Raw genomic sequence first — 19,581 nt, forward strand, 5'->3', positions numbered from 1 at the left:
AGATGATTTGCAAATGTATTTAATCTTTATTTAGTATTTCCACTCCTATGCCTAAAAATGAAGAATTTCTAAAATTACCTTCTTTCCTAAACTGAAATATGGCCTCTTTCAACTTCCTCATGATTGAGAAAGGTACAGGCTCTTGTTTGGCAGCTAGTGTTTGACAATTTAGCTACTGACTTTTCTCTACCCTACTGCACCTATCTACATCAGGTCTCTTCCACCCCACCATGACTTTTCCATTTTCTTTACTTTATATTGTTGTTTTAGGTTCCTTGGCTGCTCAAGCAAATACAATGCAATGGGTTGGCTTAAACAATGGGAATTTATTAGCTCACGGTCTTGAGGCTAAGAAAAGTCTAAATCAAGGTGTCATCAAGGTGATGCTTTCTCTGAAGACTGGTGTTCTGGGGCTGCCTGCTGATCCTTGGTCCCTGGCTCCTCTGTCACATGGTAATACCCATTGTGGTTTCTCCTGGCCTTTCCTTTCCCGTCTGTGTTCTGTTGATCTTCAACTTCTTATTTCCCATGGCTTTCACTCTCTCTGTCTAAATTTCATTCTGATTATAAAGGACTTCAGTAATAGGATTAAGACCACCCTGATTGAGTTGGGTGACACCTTAATTGAAGTAACTTCATCAAAGGGTCTTACTTAAAATTCATGACTAAATGCGATAATATAACATACCAAGGAACTGAGAGTGCCTACAACTGCAAGCAAGAAAGTCCCATCCATCAGATGTATGGGATTGAAGCCCCCCCTCCATTAATGGTGGAATGGGCATCACCATTCCAGAGTCCTCAGGATTGGGAAATGAACTATGGACTAAAATACTGGTATTCTACTATAGACTTACTGTGATTCTAGCATTGAAAGAAATATCATTGTTTTGGAAGCAGTGACCCATGGATGTTCTGGGGTTAGGGAGAGGGAAAAACAGGAGTAATGGGGGTGGGAGGGGGAGGGGGGAGCATTTTTGGGACTTGGGAATCATCCTGAATGACATTACAATGACAGATATAGGCCATTATATATCTGGCCATAACCTACAAAGTTGAATGGGTAAGAGTGTAAATTACAGTGTAAACTATAATCCATGCTTAGTGGCAACGCTCCAAAATCTGTTTATCAATTGCAATGAATGTACCACACTGATGAAAGATTGCTAATGTGGGAAAATATGGGAGGTGTGGGAAGTGGGGCATATGGGAATCCCCTACATATTCTCTGTAACATTTATGTAATCGAAGTATCTTTTAAAGAATAAAAAAAGTGAAAAAAATTTGGTAATATAAAGCCTCAGTGAACTGTAAAATGTTCTATAAATAAATGAATTACTACTAAGCATAATAAGAGCTTTGTTTTTTTCTTCAATAGGACAAGCATGATACCAACTAAGGCAAAATAAAATAGAAAAGTCTTCTATCCAACAGCTCAGGAATATTAATTGGCTACTCTAAATTACACAAATATTTCATAAGTTACAAATGAGTTCAAATTCCAATGATCAGCAAATCTGTAGATAATGTCTGATTTGACACTTAATATTCTCAAGCTAATATTTTTTTTACTGGCCAGTCCTTCAGAGTCATGAGCCTGATCAAGAGAGAAAGCACTTGGGTTAAGAGATCCCCTATCATCTACTTCAGGTTGGTAAAAAAAAACTGGTCCTGCTAATTGAAATAATGTGGTTAACCTTGTGTTAATTTTTGAGTTTTCAACAACCTCAACATCCATCTTCAAATTCTAGTATAAACTTCTCACTGAAAGGAAGAGGTTAATATATATATATATGTTGAATGAATTGGCAAATAAATCAAAGATAACTACAGAAAAATGTCATTAGTAGAAATCATACCATATCTGAAACTTGTGTTGATTTTGAGTAAATCTAGATTATGGTTCATCTTTGTAAGCCTATTAGCGCTTTACTTGTTAATGAGGTTGGATGAGTTATGCTTAGCTTAAAATATTAAACTTTTAAAACATCTAAAAACATCCTTGTGACAGTTTGAAGTCCTTTTTTGAATCCCAAAAGATTATGTTTTAAAACTAATCTATTCCTGTGGGTGCGGCGTGCACGCATTGATTACATTAGATTTACTTTAGATAACTTGTTTAGATTGCTTTTGATCAGACTATGTCAGTAAGGCATGACTCAGGTTGGATCTTCACCTTCTTGATGAGACTTTTATAAATGGAGACACACACACACACACACACACACACACACAGAGAGAGGAAGCTCCAATTTTGACTCAGACTTGTGAGTGAGAGGACTCAAGGATCACTAGCAGCCATAGCTGAAACATGAAACCCTCAAGAGGCTGGGTCCATGGAGCAGCTAAAGTTTGAAGAGACAAGCCATATGCCCAATAGTCCACAGCTGAACTTGGGAAGTAAGCAGAGCAGCTGAGGCTGAGAGAGGGGACCTGAAAGAGACAAGCCCTAGGCCTGGTTGCCCACAGCTGAGCTCCAGCAGGCAGCAGATTGTGGAGGGGAAGGCAGGGACCTCAGCAGAGATTGGCTGCCAAGTGGCAGGACACCAGGATCACCAGTAGCTGACTTAGGTGAGAAAGCATCTCTGAAGGTGCTTTGATTGAGACATTTCGTGGTCTTGGAACTGTAAGATTTCCCCCTAATAAAATTTTCATTATGAAAGCCAACCCGTATCTGGTACTTTGCATTGGCAGCCCTATGACAAACTAAGACAATCCTTCAATGGTTAGCATGTGAAATACTAATCTTATTTTCTATCAAAGTATTTCTCCTGTGCAACTATACTACCCAGCTTTTCATGAATTCACTTTGAAGCACTGTATAATATAATGAAGATATTTATTTAATGTTCTGTGTAATTGAGCTGAGTCTTCCAGTTAATTAATTTAAATTAACAAGATTTAACTATAATGTTGTTCCAAGGAACTCTTATCTTCCATGCTGCTCTGATTTTCATGTTACTTCCATTTGGAGTCCTTCTGTATCTTGCTCCAGGCTGTTCCCTTTTCTTCTTCAGATCCTTGCCACTACCCCCAACCTCTGTCTCCTCTGGCAGTACTGCAGGCTCTAGAACACAATTTAATATTTTGTCCAGGCCCTTTTGGGCAAAAGGGCTTGCAGATTTCTAATTCATACCCACTTATAAATGCAAAAATAAATAGGTCTCTTTGATATAGTCCTCTTGTAGCTACTTGGATTTTATTCAATAGTGTAGAGGAAGAAAGGGGTATCTCCTAGGCTAACTGGCAAGATACATAAGAGTTGAGGGAGAGAATGTTGCAAGACTAAAGTCCAACCCTTGGCCAAGTTTCTGCTTTCTCACTCCAGATATGGCATCTGATCCAAGGTGTGGTGATGAAATAGGGACAGTATTTTCAGATTTTATAGTAAACCCACTCAGAAGAAAAGGCTTTCCTTCTGGTCTTTTACATTTTGTTGCTGATTGGCAACTCTCCAGGTCCAAGCACCTTTGATGCTTGCATGTGGGACCAGACTGTAGAATATTTGTCAGAAGCTGACAGACCACACTTGTTAGATGTTAAATTACAAGGTTAATTAAATTATATTAGAAAGCTTCTATAAAGAGTTGTGTATCCTATTTGCTCCCATTTCTTCTGGCCCTGTCTCCCCTCATAATTTCTCAACTGATTCCAAACTGGTTCCTGTTTACAACACGTCACTCAAACTATTTTCCAAGTTTGATCAGGAGCCCCATGTGCTAAATCCCATGGATGTTTCTCTATTCCTTCCCCCCTCAACCTCCCACTGGTATCTGATGTAATCAAGCACTCCTTCCTTCATGAAACCCTTTCTTCTATGGTGTTTTAGGACACTCTCACCTCACGGGCATCACCTTCTTAGGATCCTCTGCCAACTCCTCATTTTTTACCTTAGCTTACAATGCACTAGGCCTACCCTGTTTTGCTATACTCTGTTAGAGGATCTAGTGCTTACCTGGGTTTAAAAGTTACCTCTGCTAATGCTTCCAAGTTAATATGTTCATCTCAGAACCTCTCTGAGATTTTTCAGGCTTTTTACATCCAAATGCCATGAAATTTCCACTTGAAATATTGGACATAAAAACATGCCCAAAATATAACTTCTTTTGTTTTTAGCTCAAATCTGTCTCTTCCTACCCTTTCATCCTCTATGCTCAGCCTCCCCATTAAAAAAAAATGGCAGCATTATTTATCCAGCTGTTTTGAGTTGATAACTGAGGAGTTATTCTTAATTTCTTCCTTTTTCTAATTCCCATTCTTCATCTATCAGAAAACCCTGTTGATTCTAGTCTAAAACACATCTTTCCATTTTCATTGTTACCACTGCTAGGCTACCACCTTAATTAATTCCACTTTTACCTCCACTTCAATCCACTTTCCACTAAGTAGCAAAAGTGAGCTTAAAATGTAAATTGGCATATGTAATTTGTTTAGTTGTGATTTGAAGTTTTATGTACCCCCGAAAGACACATTCTTAAGTCTGATCCATTTCTGTGGGTGTAGACTACTGTAAATAGGACATTTGGACCAGGCTACCTTTAGTTAAGGTGTGACCCAACTCAGAAGGGGTCTTAATTTTCTTACTGGAGTCCTTTATAACAGAATGAAATTCAGACAGAGAAGGCCACAGAAGCAAGGAGATGAAAGTAAGGAAATCTGGAAGAGAAGGGGGAGACTAGCAGGTACCCACTATATGTTTTGCCATGTGACAGAGGATCGTCAGTAGCTGGTCTTCAGGAAGAAAGCACTTGGTGATGACTTGGTGATGACTTGATTTGGACATTTTCTTGGCCTAAAACCATAAGCTAATGAATTTCTCATTATTTAAGCCAACCCATTTCATGGTATCTGCTTTAAGCAGCCTAGGAAACTAAAATACAAGATTTAACATGCTCTTCTATAGCTTGAAATGCTGTTATCTTGTCTCTTAGCATAGCTATCTTTTTCTCATCATCTGGGTCTCAGCATGACTGTCATTTCCTTAGAAAAGCCTTCCTTGACCATTCATTCTATTTAGTCTCCCATCTACTTATTCTATTTTGTGTCTTGTTGGTTTCTTTAACAGTAAGGAAATGACTATTTGTAATTATTTACTTAATATTATTATTTTAAACATTCTATCTTCTTCACCTAAGCTCCCTGAGAACTGGGACAGTTGGCTAGTACAATGATTAGTAAGTTGCAGCAAACTTTTGAACTAGAGAGTTATTATTTTTATGGATATATTTGGGTTGGAAGGAGAGGGAAAGAAGACTGAATACCTGACTGTGAAACCCAGTGATCTTGCAACTGAAGCTGCCGATCATGAACTGGATGTTATCTGATCTATCTGGCAATTAATTTGGGTATGCCTAACAGGAGTCCATCATTAGTAAAAGTGAAAGAATCATATGGAAGAATGTCATGAAAAGGTAATTAATATACATTCAACCCAACTAGACCTACTTCTTATGCAAACACTGACTGAAGAGGAAAAAATTCTAAGTATGATTGACAAACGGCTTTGCACAATGTGCTGGTACTATATGATATGAACTGGAATTACAACCTCTTTCAAGAATGACTCTAAAGAAAAGAGTAAAAACAGAGTGTCAAATATTTCAAAATCACTTTACTTCAAAGCACAGATAAGAGTTGATGACCCACACTTTACTCTGTAGCTACTGGACTGGCAAGATGGTAAGGGACTTGGCTAGGATACTACTGGAGGACAGGTGGCAAGAAAGTCTGGACAAGTTTTATGGGGATTGTGATGGGTTGAATTGTGTCCCCACCAAAGATAAGTTGAATTCCTAACCCTCAGTACCCATGAATGTGACCTTATTTGGAAATAGGGTCATGTAGATATAATCATGTTAAGATGAAGTCATACTAAATTAGGATGGCCTCCAATCCCATATGACTGGTGTCCTTATAAGAACAGGAGAAGAGACACAAAGACAGACATAAAGCAGAAAATGCCTTGGGAAGATGGAAATACTCAAGGAGAAGATGGTCATTTGAAGATGGATGCAGTTATGTTGCCACAAGCCAAAGCAACACCTTGGGCCACCAGAAGCTAGGAAGAGGCAAGGAAGGAGTCTTCCTTAGAACCTCTAAAGGGAACATTGTCCTGATGACACCTTGATTTCAGACTTCTAGCCAGATCAATTGTGAAAGAATAAATTTCTGTTGTTTAAGCCATCCAGTTAGTGGTATTTGTTATAGCAGCCCTAGGAAACTAAACAGGGATGATCTCCTAACAGTCTCAGAATAACAGACTACTTGTATTCTATGAAGATGCTTACCAAAAAAGTTAACAGCATTGTGGGAAATGCTATTAAAAGGTAAGTGGGCAAAATGACTACCTCTGAGGATATCAGCCATCCTCCTTTCCAAGTCAATGGGCTCATGCATTACATGGTAGAGAAGAAACAAAAGTTATGCATGGCCTAAACAAAGAGTTCCCTTTACACAAATGGATCCAACAACTTCACTATTCAGTGCCTAATATGCTACCCATGCAAACAATTCTGGGCCCAATACAAAATATCTTACCCAGGGAGAGCAGATAGACACCTGGTGGTAAGAAGATTATACTGGACTTCTGTTATTGAGGGGACAACTATTCATCTCCACTAGAATAGACACTATCTTTGGAACTGTATTCTCTTTTCCTGCCCAACATGGTTATGCCAGTAGCCTCAATGGTAGAATTACTGAATGCCTTATACACTATCATGATGTGCTTTCCAATGTTGTTTCTGACTGAAAAATTCACTTTATAAAGAAAGAAAAGTGGCCTATTAAAGAGTCAGAGTGGCAGCTGAGAGATAATACCTTGGCAACATTGGCATGTTGTTCTTAGTATGAGGTGTATGCTCTGAACAAATGATGAGGGATTGATGCTATTTTTCAAACTGCCAGAATAGAGAGTTCCAAGAATCAAGTACTCACGGTGTGCCTTTTGTAATCATAGTTAATAAACCACTTAGAAAATTTTTGCTTCTTTTCCCTATAATTCTAGCTCTACTGGTTTGAAGGCTTTAATAGCCAAGGGATGTTACAATTTACCTGAAACCCAAACACCCACATGTTCATAAGAGGCTCTTATGCTACTGGTGAAGAAACAAAATATGATCATAGTGTTGTAAAAGGAACCAATCCCGTTGAAGAAAATAGGCTATTGTTATGCAAGTAGGGCATGGAAAAAACTGGATGGATCCTAGGGAAATCTTATCCTACTGTGTCCATTTGAAAAATTAATCAAAGATTTTGATAACTTTATGTATTAACCATACTGGATTTTTAAGTCCAATTCCCAGTGTCTCAGGAATGAGGGTTTTAGGCACTTCATTGGTTATAAAATCTTTATTAGCTTAGGTGCAGGTTGAAAAAAGAGTACAGGTGATGAATGGTACAGAAAATAAATCATAAATATCTGTTTGGCCCCATGATCAGCTGCAGAAACAGGTACTGTGGCCTGTACTCATATTTTCTAACTTGCTGTCTCATATATATACATATGTCTCATATATGAATACTAGCATCTTTTCTAACTTGCTGTCTCATATATATATATGAATACTAATATATTTTAACCAATTTCTCTTCTCTTTTCTCTTCTATCCTCCACTGTTGAATATAGCATATGTTAGTCCATTGGTAGGATACCGAAATGAGATTTCAAAAGAACCAGAGGATTAATGGATATAATCAAGAGATTTAGGACTTAGTGCTGGATGGAGCCAATGATGAAATTACCTCCCCTTGGAGAGGGAGGGGATTTTTAGTTATATGAGGGAGAGTAGCATTGTTAGAGGGAAGCTTTTTTTAAAGTGTAAATCTGGAAAGAATGATATATGAATTAGTTTTGGGCCTTTTCTGTTTTTGGATAACCAGAATCTGGTATCTCCTCCTATTACCAGAAGCTAAAGAAGGGGAAGATATTCCCTTTCCCTGCTTCCTGCTAGAGAATGAAGCACAGGCATTCAGATGTTTCCATTTTGGATTTGAAAGAGTGGGTAAAGACCCAGCAATACCTTGAGATTAACAGAAGTAACGGCCATGGAACTGAGAATTCAGTGACAAGGCAGCATATGTCCAAAAACTTTTTTTTTTTTTTTTAAAGATTCACAGATCATACAAAATGTTACATTAAAAATGTAAGGGGGTCCCATATACCCCAGTCCCTGCCCCCTACTCCTCCCACAACAGCTTCTTTCATTAGTGTGGTACATCCAAGAACTTTTTAACCCACTGCAAGAAGGCTTCATAATGGCCAAATAGAAGGGTATTACTTTGAAGTTTTCTCATGCAGTTTGAATTCACATCAGTGATACACCTGAAGGGGTATTTCTGCTTCTTAAATTCTTTCTTCTGAACACATACTGGGTTAAGAAAATGCTAGCTAAGTCACAGACACCTGCTAAGCAGCCATCGCCCAAAGTTTACCTACCCACACCTCCTTCTTGAGAGAAGGCACATGCTAAGTGGCCATCTTCTGGTCTTCCATTATCCCCAGCTCCTTTCTGCTGTGTGTCATTCCACAATGTGGGGGAAATGTTGAGGCTAATGAAAAAGCCCCACTAGTCTATAAATCTGAAACTGGGAACAAGCAGTCCCAGATGTTATTAGAAAAGGAATTCTCAGTAGTATCCCCCGTCCTGCCCCCCGCCACTGAGGTGAATAAAAACCGTATTAAATGGTACAGATTTGTCTCTCTTCTCTGTTATGAAATTGGTGTGTAGAGTTGCTGACCCCAACCTGGAGAAATTTTGTCCACCCTGGGAGACTGGCTAAGATGGGACTTCTTCCCCTGCTCTTTTGGATTCTTTGTGCTATATAAGTGAAAAGGAGATTATTTGCCCCTTCCGGACTCTGAGTACTGTCTCTGAGTAATAAAGAGATAATTTGCTGAAAGTTTCTGTTGTACCTTGAACCTGTATTCCTACAAGATAGCACTGTAGCAACTTGCTCCAAGATAATTCTTTATGCTAAGAAATAAAATAGAGTACATATACTCTTTCTTATCATATTCTCTCTCAATCCCCTTCTGAATTGTCCTAGCTTTCTCTTCCTCTCTCTCTTTTTCTCTCCATGTCTACAGACAGTTCAGGACTTAAGGTCATTACATTGTACAAGGTTTGGATGCTGCCCTATGCCATAGGCACCCTCCTCCACAGCTGCCAAGAGAAGTGCTCTACCAAACCACTTTCAAGTGCTCAATCTGTCAACAGTAAAGTCCTAACCAAATTATCCATATGCTGCCACAGAAAACCAATCCTTCACTATTACAAGAAGCAGCAATAAGAGCAGCATTAAGCTTTTAGCCTAGGACATTTAAGAATGTAGCCCATATAAAACGTTAAAAAGTCTTCCTATTTTATTTAGGGGTTTAACATAAACACTTGCTTTACAGTATGTACTTGTATAATCAAACTGAATTTATATAATAATAAGTTGCAAAGCCTCTGAAATTTTGATTTTAAATGAGACTGCTTTTAAAGACAGTAATAAAAGAAAGTCTAAAGAGGATTGTGGGAAGATGGCCAAGTAGAAGAAAGCTCCAGGAATCAGACCCTCCACCAGAACAACTATTAAATAGGCAGAAACTGTCTGAATCAATGATTTTGAAACACTAGGGTCCGGCAGAACTCTATATAGCATACAGGGAAGAGCAGGAAGAAGAGGCTGGAAAATTATAGTAAATACCAGTAGATTGCCCTCTCTATGCAATGGTTACTGTTGCTCAGCTCCAACTCTTATGGCAGGCATCAGTGGGGTCTGGCCCCTGGTATAGCTTCCTGGTGCTAGAAAGGGACATAAAAATCCACTTCTCCGAGTCCAAGCAGCAGAGGGGAGGTGCAGGGTTGGGAGGGAAGGACAGATGCAGCAGAGTAGAAATAAAGTACATTCCCTCAGAGCTGTGGAGGACAGTTGAAAGGCTGTATTTGTTGGTAAGGTGCTGAGTCAAGAAAGTGCAGCTTTGGGGAACTGTGGAAGAAGCTCCTGGCACCTGTCCCAGCTCCTTGCTATCTCTACCACATGGCAATGTAAGGAAGGCCCTAGCACTCTTTTTGTGGGTCCCTGGCCTTGTTCCAGTTGGAAAAGACTGACTTGGGAAACTCCTCTCCAGTTCCCTCCCCTCCAATTTACCCTCCAGACAAAAGCAGTTTGAAACAAGGGAAGCAGTATAAGATACAATTGCTGTGGACAGCCTAGTGCAAAGGCTTACTAGCATTAAGCCCCACAGTGGCACACTCTGAAGACTGAGAAGGTCTGTTTCCTGGGAAGTAGAGAGGGTATTCAAACTCCTGTAAATATGGAAACTCCTAAGGCTACTAGCAAGCACAAGCCTAGGACAAGACACAGGCCCAGAAAAGACAGGGAGGACCTTGCTTTGCGCTGTCCTTCCTGCTAGGAAGGCTGATCTCTAACAGAGAACACCAGCCAATACAAAACCAACTTGCAAAGATGGTGAAAGGTAATTTTTGGCTTAGGTTTGCCTTGTTTGGTTACCTCTTGACACTCAAGAAAATCACTGTCATATCACCAGCTGTTTATGAACTCAAGAAACAGAAATCTCAAGAAATAAATCCCAGGGTTAATATTGTAAAATATTAAAATGTACAGTATGCAATGAAAGAGTAGAAGACAAACAAAGAAACAGGAAATGAAGGTCCATCCAAAGAAAGAGGATAAAAATCCATAAAACATCAATGAAGTAGAACAGATAGTGGACATACTGGACAAAGACTTAAAACAAAATGATCTTTAATATGCTCAAGGAGATGAACAAAAATAAAGAGAAAGAACTAAAGAGTGATAGTTTAGAATGATGTAACCCAGAAAAAACATGTACTTAAACTTAATCCATCTTGTGGGTATAAACCCATTGTAAGTAGGCCCTTTTGTTGAGATTACTTCAATTAAGGTGTAGCCCACCTCAATCCAGATGGGTCTTAATCCAATTACTACAGTCCTTTACAAGTAGACTTAAATTCAGAGAGAGAGAGAAAGTCACAGGAAAACAAGAAGCTGAAGGTAAACAGAACACAGAAGAAAAGGGAGAGCCCAGTAGAGGCTACCATGTACACAGCCAAGTGACAAAGGAGCTCAAGACCAAGAATTACCAGCTGCCAGCTGCAGAATGCCAGTCTTCAGGAAGAAAACATCACCTTCATGATGACTTAGTTTGGACTTCTCTGTGATTCAAAACCATGAGCTGATACATTCCCATTATTTAAGCCTAGACATTGCAAGACATTTGCTTGAGCAATGAAGGAAATAAAAACATAAAGGATATCAGGGAAAAGAATGCATGAAAAAGATGAGAATCTCAATGAAGAGAAAGAAATTTTAAAAGGGAACCAAGCAGCACTATTAGAGTTGACGACTACAGTAACTGAAATGCAAAATTCCCAGAAGTGTTTCAAAAGCAGACTGGAGCTGGCAGTAGAAAGAATCATAAAGACAAGACAATTGAGGAACAGAAAGTAAAGAGAATGATGAAAAACAAAAACAGGCTAAAAGACCTAAAGACACCATCAAGCATACCAATATAGGCATTACGGGAGTCCCAGAAGGAGAAGAAAGAGAGAAAGGGGCAGAAGGAATATTCAAACATGACAAAAACTTCCCAAACTTAGCAAAAGACATAATGATACACAGGCAAGAAGCCCAGAGAATACCAAACAGGATAAATGTGAAAAGAAATACACTCTGAACATAATGATCTAACTGTCTAATGCAAAGGACAAGGACAGAATTCTGACTGCAAGAAAAAAGCAATGTGTTATATACTGGGGGATTCCAATCAGACTTAGTGACAATTTCTCATCAGGAACCGTGGAGGGAAGAATGCAGTGGCTTGAAATACTCAAAGTGTTGAAAGAAAATAATTGCTAATCAAGAACTTTATATCCATTGAGACTGTCTTTCAAAAGTGAGGGAGATGAAAGGGGATGTTGATGTGGGAGGAGTGGGGGGTGGCGTGGGGGTGGGGTGGGGAGTGGGGTATATGGAAACCTCATGTTTTTTAATGTAATGATTCGTGTGATCCATTTATCTTTAAAAAAAAAAAGACAAGATTAAAAAATTAATTAATTAAAAAAAAAGTGAGTGAGAGGGTAAGATTCACTGATAAACAAAAGCTGTATCAAAGGTCTAAATATAAGTACCAAACATAAAACTCCTAGAAGTTGATGTAGAAAAGGATCTCTAGGATCTTGTGTTTGGCAATTGTTTCTTAAGAGTTTATACCCAAAACACAAGCAACAACAACAAAAATAAATAAATGGGACATCATCAAAATGAAAAACTTCTGTGGTTCTCAGGACTTTATCATGAAAGTAAAACAAAAACCTCAAGAATGTGAGAAAACATTTGGAAACCACTTATCTGGCAAGGATTTAATATCTAGAATATAGAAAGAAATCCTTCATCTCAACTATAAAAAAAACAAACAACCCAATTACCAGGGGATGGAGAGTGGGTAGGGAATAGGGAGTTAAAATGTACAGAGTTCCTATTTAGGATGATGGAAAAGTTTTGGTAATGGATGGTGGTGATGGTATAATAAAACAAACATAAGTAATTTACTGAAATGCATATCTGAATGTGGTTAAAAGGGGAATAATGTCAGGTTGTATACAAGGTACTAGAATAAAACAAAAAATCCAAGGATCTGCAAAACAGTGAACCCGAAGTTAAACCATAAGCTATAGTTGATAGTACAATTATAAAAATGCACTTTTGTCAATAGTAACAAATGTACCACACAAACACAAGGTGTTAATGATAGGATGGTATATGGGAACCCTGGATTTTATGCACAATATTCTGTAAATTCAAAACTTCTCTCACACACACACATATACCCAATAAAGCCTGGGTTGTCTTACTCTTGAGATGAGCTTGGTGAAGTAAAAAGTCTAGAAATGACAATTTCCAGCTATCCTATTTTATAAGTAAAAACCTATAAAAAACGGCAAAAATTAAGCAAGTAGATTCTGTGGTTTTTAATTAGTCTTGGTGATAAATTTCTGTGATGATAAAAATACAAAACAGAGCAGCAATTCTCCACAATGGCTGAGCTATCTACAGTTGATTAGGTCTGATACATTAAAATTAAAGAAAGGAAGAAAGTTGTACTGTAGCTCAGAAGAACATATGATGTTCACATTTGAAGTTCAGGTGAGTCACATAAGTTTTAAATCCACAGCCTCTATATATTTTGAGCAAATATCCCAAAATGTATTCAATAGGTATGTACTTTGTACCCTGACATCAGAGAGAATTCTCCATTTGGAACAATTTTAAGGACACGACAAAGGAGAAAAAAAAAGCCTAAATAGATACTACACAAAAAATAGTATTCCAAATACTGTTTTTCAGCATTTGCCTCCTAAGTTAAGATACTGTTTTAGACCTAGCCAGATGATTATTTGGGAACAACAATTATATGACACAGCACCAAAATAACAAAAACAAAACAAAACAAAATCTTTTGACAAAATTATTTTGAATAAATATTTGGTATACAGGCAAACCTCATTTTATTGTGTCTTATAGATACAGCATTTTTTTTTTACAAATTGAAGGTTTGTGGAAACCCCATGTCAGGCAAATCTATTGGTGCCATTTTTCCAACAGCATGTGCTCATTTCAAGTCTCTGTGCCACTTTTAATTAAGGTATGTATACATTTTTAGACATAATGCTATTATTGCACAGACTACTTTTATATGCAATGGAAAACCAAAAAATTCATGTGAATCGCTGTATACAATATTCACTTTTCTATTGGTCTGGAACTGAACCCACAATATCTCTGAGGTATACCTGAACATATACAAGTAAAATCAAGGAACTAATGCTTTCACTCTACCTCAAGGCTACAAGAAATAGCCACATAATGGAATGTACTTGAGAAAAAAAGTATAATTATTTAAAATTTTAATGGTAGTTATTACTGAGTAACAGAATAAAGCTTATTTTTACATACTTTTTAATGCTTTCTAAATTTTAAAAATCTGAGTATTATATATTTTTAAGCTAACTTTGCAAAATTAACTATGAGTTCCATGGGAGCAGGGACTACTTGAGATTATAATATTTTACTTGAAAATGAAAAACACATATGTGATGATGTTACCGGGAAAGCTAAACATAAATACATGAAATAAATGTTTTAGGGAGAAAATGTATTAAAATGTCTATAACAGTATTGTGTTAAGATGGCATTATTAAGCACTTCCTCTTTCTTCTATTTTTTAAAAATTTCTGTCATATAATTCTATATTAGTATTGAATAAAATGAAATATAATTAAAAATGCAATTTCCATTATAATACAATACAAACTAATCTGATAGTTGGAAGAAGTAGAAGATAAATTTGTTGTTTACCTCTCTTTCATCCATATTCAACCATTGCTTTGGATCTTCTTCAGTAGCCAGAAAGGCTATTAATTCCAAAGCAGTAAGACGAGTTTGACGTCTTGACGAGACAAATATCAGAACAGGTTTGGCTGGAGAATGGCTTCTAATTGCTGTTGAGGAAAATAAACGGTAATACACTTATAGCAGAATTAGAATTTCATTAGGATATCAAATGGATACATGGAAACTAATGTAAATGATTTAAATGAATTCTTAATTTGGTCAAGAAATTTAGCATTAATCAAGAATCTGACAGCATATGAGACCAATGATGGGAAGGAAAAGATCCGTCTCTAACTAAGGAACATACTGTCTGGACAGGGAAGATATAATTATGTCTGATTTGAATTCTGTTCTGAGTTGCAGAGGAAGGAGACAAAGGCTGAGAATTCCCATTAAGAGCTGAACATGGATACCAAATCTTAGGTTGCATTTTCTATTGCTGTATTGTGATTCTGAGGTTTGGAGAGAGTCAAGTTCTGCAGGATGATGACAAATTCCTCAGAAAAGTCATGGAAAGTTTTTTAAATTTTTGCCTAGTGGCTAGTAGGTAGAAAATTAGAAGAGCTAAAAGAAATAAATTGGAAGAATGTTTTCTCTTCATTTTTAAAAAACACAAATGTGAGGTTTCAAGTAGGAAGACATGAAAATAAAGAAGAGGGCTGTGGAGAATACCAAGTCTGAATGTCTGTTTGAGCAATGGCAGATGGAGAGTTGACATACAGAAGATGAGATGAGTAGTTTCATAACTTGGGTAATAAGACTGAAGGAAATTTTAAAGATCAAATCATTAAAAAAAATTACTTGAAGAGCCACATAAATGATTTAACTTAACTAGAAATGAGCTTTCTTTGCTATATACAGTATCCAAAGTGCTGACAAGATTGCACATGCAGAATTTATGCCTATACAGCTTTCTTAAAACAAAGACATTTAAAATTTTTACATAAAAAACTTGAACCTCCTTGTAACTTCTTTTTTGAAATATGACCAGTAGAATTTCTTTTTATGGGCTAAGAAACGAAGTTTATAATTGAAATGTTAACATGACCTTACTAGGTCTTCCCCTAATAGTTAGAAATAAAGCTTTCATGAAATCATATTTTTAGACTCAATAAAATATAGTGATCTATTACAGATATAATAATTTATAAGGATAGCTTGTGTTCCAGTACCGTTCTTAAAGTACAAGTATTCCAGTCATTTACCATTGACTTATATACTGCAAATAATTTACTTCAGTCATATTCATGCAACTAACCATTTCTTAAATAGGTATAAGCAATTTAACAATACACATTATGAAAAATAAACTCATTTTACTGTTTTTCTCACTTTTGCATAGTTTATTAGAAAATTCAGAGTATAATGGTAAGGCTTTGTTAAATCACATTAGAGACAAAATGTTTAAAATACCCATATTATTAATAGTACAATATTGATATCATTTGCACACAAAATCATGAATGGGGCTCTGTCTCTTTTTGCAAACCTCAACATTTAATGGATTTTTGCTGCTGCAAGAACAGGTGTGGCTGAACAGCTCACGGCAGATTTATTGTTCATTAGTGATTTTGTACAATGCTTCTGTGGAGGTGTAAATAATCTGAACTGCCAAGACTGGTCTCAAGTTCACAATCAATACTTTGCTTCTGTCACAAGGCTAATTACAGCAGCTAAAAAGTCACCTCACAACTGTCACCTCACAATCAACAGCAGTTCACATTAGAGAAGTCATTTTGGAGGTTATTTTTAATTGATATAATAAATATGCCTTATGCAGCCTAAACAAAACATGTTTCAATAAAATAGGAGTGTTATACTTAAATCTATCCTGTTTGCCTAATTTGTAAGGAAAGGAAAAACAAAAGAAAACAAAACAAAAACAGAAGCATTATTAAAAAGCACTGAATTCTCAGTTTTATGATTTTTGGTATAAAATGAAAATTTATTTGTAATTGTTTGAATTGTAGCTTCTATTTAGCATTTGTTCAAACTACTAACTACCATAAGAAAATACCTTAATTTAATGATGATTTGGTTACTTTTAAAAATTATATACTTTTAGAGAGAGTATTTTATTCATTCCACTACAGAGACATTGTCATTTATGAAACTCTAATATTCAATAGCAAATTCCACATATATTTGTATTCCTTAACAAATGTTGAAGTAAATAGCTTTATATATTTGTAGAAGTGGAAGCGGTATCACTCTTTTCAAAGAAACCCATATTGTTTAGAATGCATTTAACAGTTACCGATAATGTGGGATTTCATTCTAAGAACCTAAAGCTTACCCTGAAATGTAGGCTTATTCATACTAGCCATACGAGGACAGTAATGTTGACCTGGGAAGCCCTGAATGTGAACTTCCAGTGGAACGGGGCGTACTGATGGTCGGAAGTTGAACAAGCCCATCTAAAGTAAATACAAGAGAGAAACCATTTTCAGTTCTTATATGTATGTTTATAAGGTTTTGGTGCCTCATTAATGTGGAAACCTAAACCACAGTATTATATACATTATTTGTCAATCTTACACATACCTGATTAATATTGAGCCAGTCTGCAAGGTCTCTGGCATTAGCTAATGCAGTAGATAGGCCAACTATTCTAACAGGCTTCTCTGTGTGTGATGAGATGAAATTTGTTCGAGATACAATGACCTCTAGAACAGGGCCCCTTTCCTCCCCTACGGAATAGGAATAATGCACATTAACCATTTTAGGCCTGATCTGACAGCAGCAGGTATGAGAGTAAGAGTTTGCAAATTGGCTTTAATACAGTGGCACCCACCAAGCAGATGGATCTCATCTATGATGAGAATAGTGACTTGTTTAACATAGTTTCTATTTTGCCAGCTTCTGCTGACTCCATCCCACTTCTCTGGTGTAGTGACGATAAGGTCAGCCTTAGCAATGGATTTCATATCAGGAGTCACATCCCCTGTTAGTTCAATAACTCTGGAAGGGAATAAAAATAGTCACTTTAACTTTACAGGTAACACATTACTGTGGAAAGGCAAAAATACATCTACTTTAAAGTAAAATTTTATAATGCTAAAACTCTTCTATCTCCCTTTGCTTTCTGAAAATTTTTTGTGAATTAAGAATTGTAAGATTGAGGAGCAGGTGTAGCTCAGCAGTTGAGCACCATATGCAGTTCTGGGTTCAGTCCCCAATACCCCCTAAAAAAAAAGTGAAGAATTTTAAGATTCTTTCCTTCTACAAAGTAAAGGATGTATAAATTAAAACCACTGATACTTACAAGGTAACAACTAACTTTTACATAGGTACACAAAGGTGTCAAACTTTGATTTGATTATGTTTATAGAATCTCTGCCCTATGTGATTTCACAGAGCTGAACTTGTACCTCCTACATAAGGTGGAATAAGGGCCTTTTTAATGAGGAAAAGTGTTAACTTACTGAGACAAAAGGAGACACTCATTAAAAATATGCTTATGTGGGGAAGTGGACTTGACCTAGTGGTTAGGGCGTCCGTCTACCATATGGGAGGTCCGCGGTTCAAACCCCCGGCCTCCTTGACCTGTGTGGAGCTGGCTCATGCGCAGTGCTGATGCCCGCAAGGAGTGCCGTGCCATGCAGGGGTGTCCCCAAGTAGGGGACCCCACACTCAAGGAATGCACCCTGTAAGGAGAGCCACCCAGCGTGAAAGAAAGTTCAGCCTGCCCAGGAATGGCACCACACACATGAAGACTAACACAACAAGATGATGCAACAAAAAGAAACACAGCTTCCCGTGCCACTGACACGACAGAAGGAGACAAAGAACACAAAGCAAATAGACACAGAGAACAGACAACCGGGGTGGGGGAGGGGGTGGTGTGGGTGGGGGAGAAAGGGAGAGAAATAAATAAATAAATCTTAAAAAAAAGAATGGAAAAAAATAATTAAATTAAAAAAATATATATGCTTATGTGTAAGTTCAATTCTATTCTTTGAAATTTTCTACAAGTATTAGAGGTAAATTTAAACATGTAGGGCATAAAGAAGATAAGTAGGGGCAAATATATGCCACTTCATTCTGAGTGAAACCCAATGTTACAGTGAGAAAGAGGGAAAAGAAATATAATTTTTAAAACCCATGCAGGTCTAGAAGAGTTATAAAATGCTTAGGAAAATCTGGAGGCTAATTCCAAATTTTAGGTAAATGCTAAATAATTTCTGATATTAACATTCAGAAAACAGAAAAAAGGGCAAGACTGGTTCCTCCAAGTTTCATCTTTTTTTTCACTTGTCAAGATTTTAATTAGAGAAAAAAAGTCTTCTAAAAATTAGATTTAGCAGAATTATACTTTGCGGCTCAAATATTTAGCAGTTTAGATTAATTTAATCAGGTTTCCTAGTGTGTTTTTTTTTACTTTGTTTGATTCCACAGAGCATAAATATTAAATGATTATAAAATACACTTTATTTTAAATCCTTTAAATACAAAACACAATTTAAACACACAACAATGGATTATAGTCTCATGAATATATTTATAAAACAGAGAAAAATTAACAGCTTCAAATAAGTAGAAAATATTATTATAGCAAAGACTTGCCCCCAAAATTACATTTTAAATGGATGAATCACCTTTAGTGGTTTTTATTCGTATTCAAAATTTTTTTCATTTTATTATTTTGAATATAATACATTCATATGATTCAAAGGACATACAGTGAATTGTCTCTGTAAAATCTCTAGCCTCTAATTCTCATCTTAATGCAACTGCATTTATATTCTACTTTTTTTTAAAAGACAGGATATTTTACTTAAAAAAATTGTTTTTTGGATAGTATTTTGTGTTGTATGAATAAAGCATAATTTACTTAACAATGCCCTATTGGACAGTAAGATTACCTGCAATCTTTTTTGTATTAAAAACAATTGTGAACCTGGGTGCTTCCTCCACAGAGAGGAGAAACACTTCATTCCCATTTGATCCATAGAGGAGATGCCCATTGCTCTAGGACTACAAGGACAATGTCAACAATAGATCAATGATGAACAAACCCCCTCATCCATGGGCCCCAATGCTTTTGCTAGAGCCACCAACCAAACCAACTCCTGGCTCTGTCAGCATTTAAATCAAGATTTCAAGCTGGAGAGTGGCAGCCTGAAAAAGGCCCTCGATAGAATTAATGAATGAAAG

General features: G+C 36.8%; 1 protein-coding gene across 1 annotated transcript in view; it reads right to left on the reverse strand.

Annotated features, from left to right (window-relative positions):
• Window positions 1-19,581, reverse strand: part of ASCC3 (activating signal cointegrator 1 complex subunit 3) — a 465,644-nt gene that overhangs the window by 107,229 nt on the left and 338,834 nt on the right. The window contains exons 27-30 of the mRNA XM_058307189.2: window positions 17,219-17,385; window positions 16,969-17,114; window positions 16,721-16,841; window positions 14,389-14,531 (exon numbers count right to left, since the gene is read on the reverse strand). Coding sequence (XP_058163172.1) covers window positions 14,389-14,531; window positions 16,721-16,841; window positions 16,969-17,114; window positions 17,219-17,385 — 577 coding nt within the window. The remainder of the gene's footprint in view (window positions 1-14,388; window positions 14,532-16,720; window positions 16,842-16,968; window positions 17,115-17,218; window positions 17,386-19,581) is intronic.

This window comes from Dasypus novemcinctus, chromosome 11 (assembly GCF_030445035.2).
Source record: "Dasypus novemcinctus isolate mDasNov1 chromosome 11, mDasNov1.1.hap2, whole genome shotgun sequence".
Lineage (NCBI taxonomy): Eukaryota > Metazoa > Chordata > Mammalia > Cingulata > Dasypodidae > Dasypus > Dasypus novemcinctus.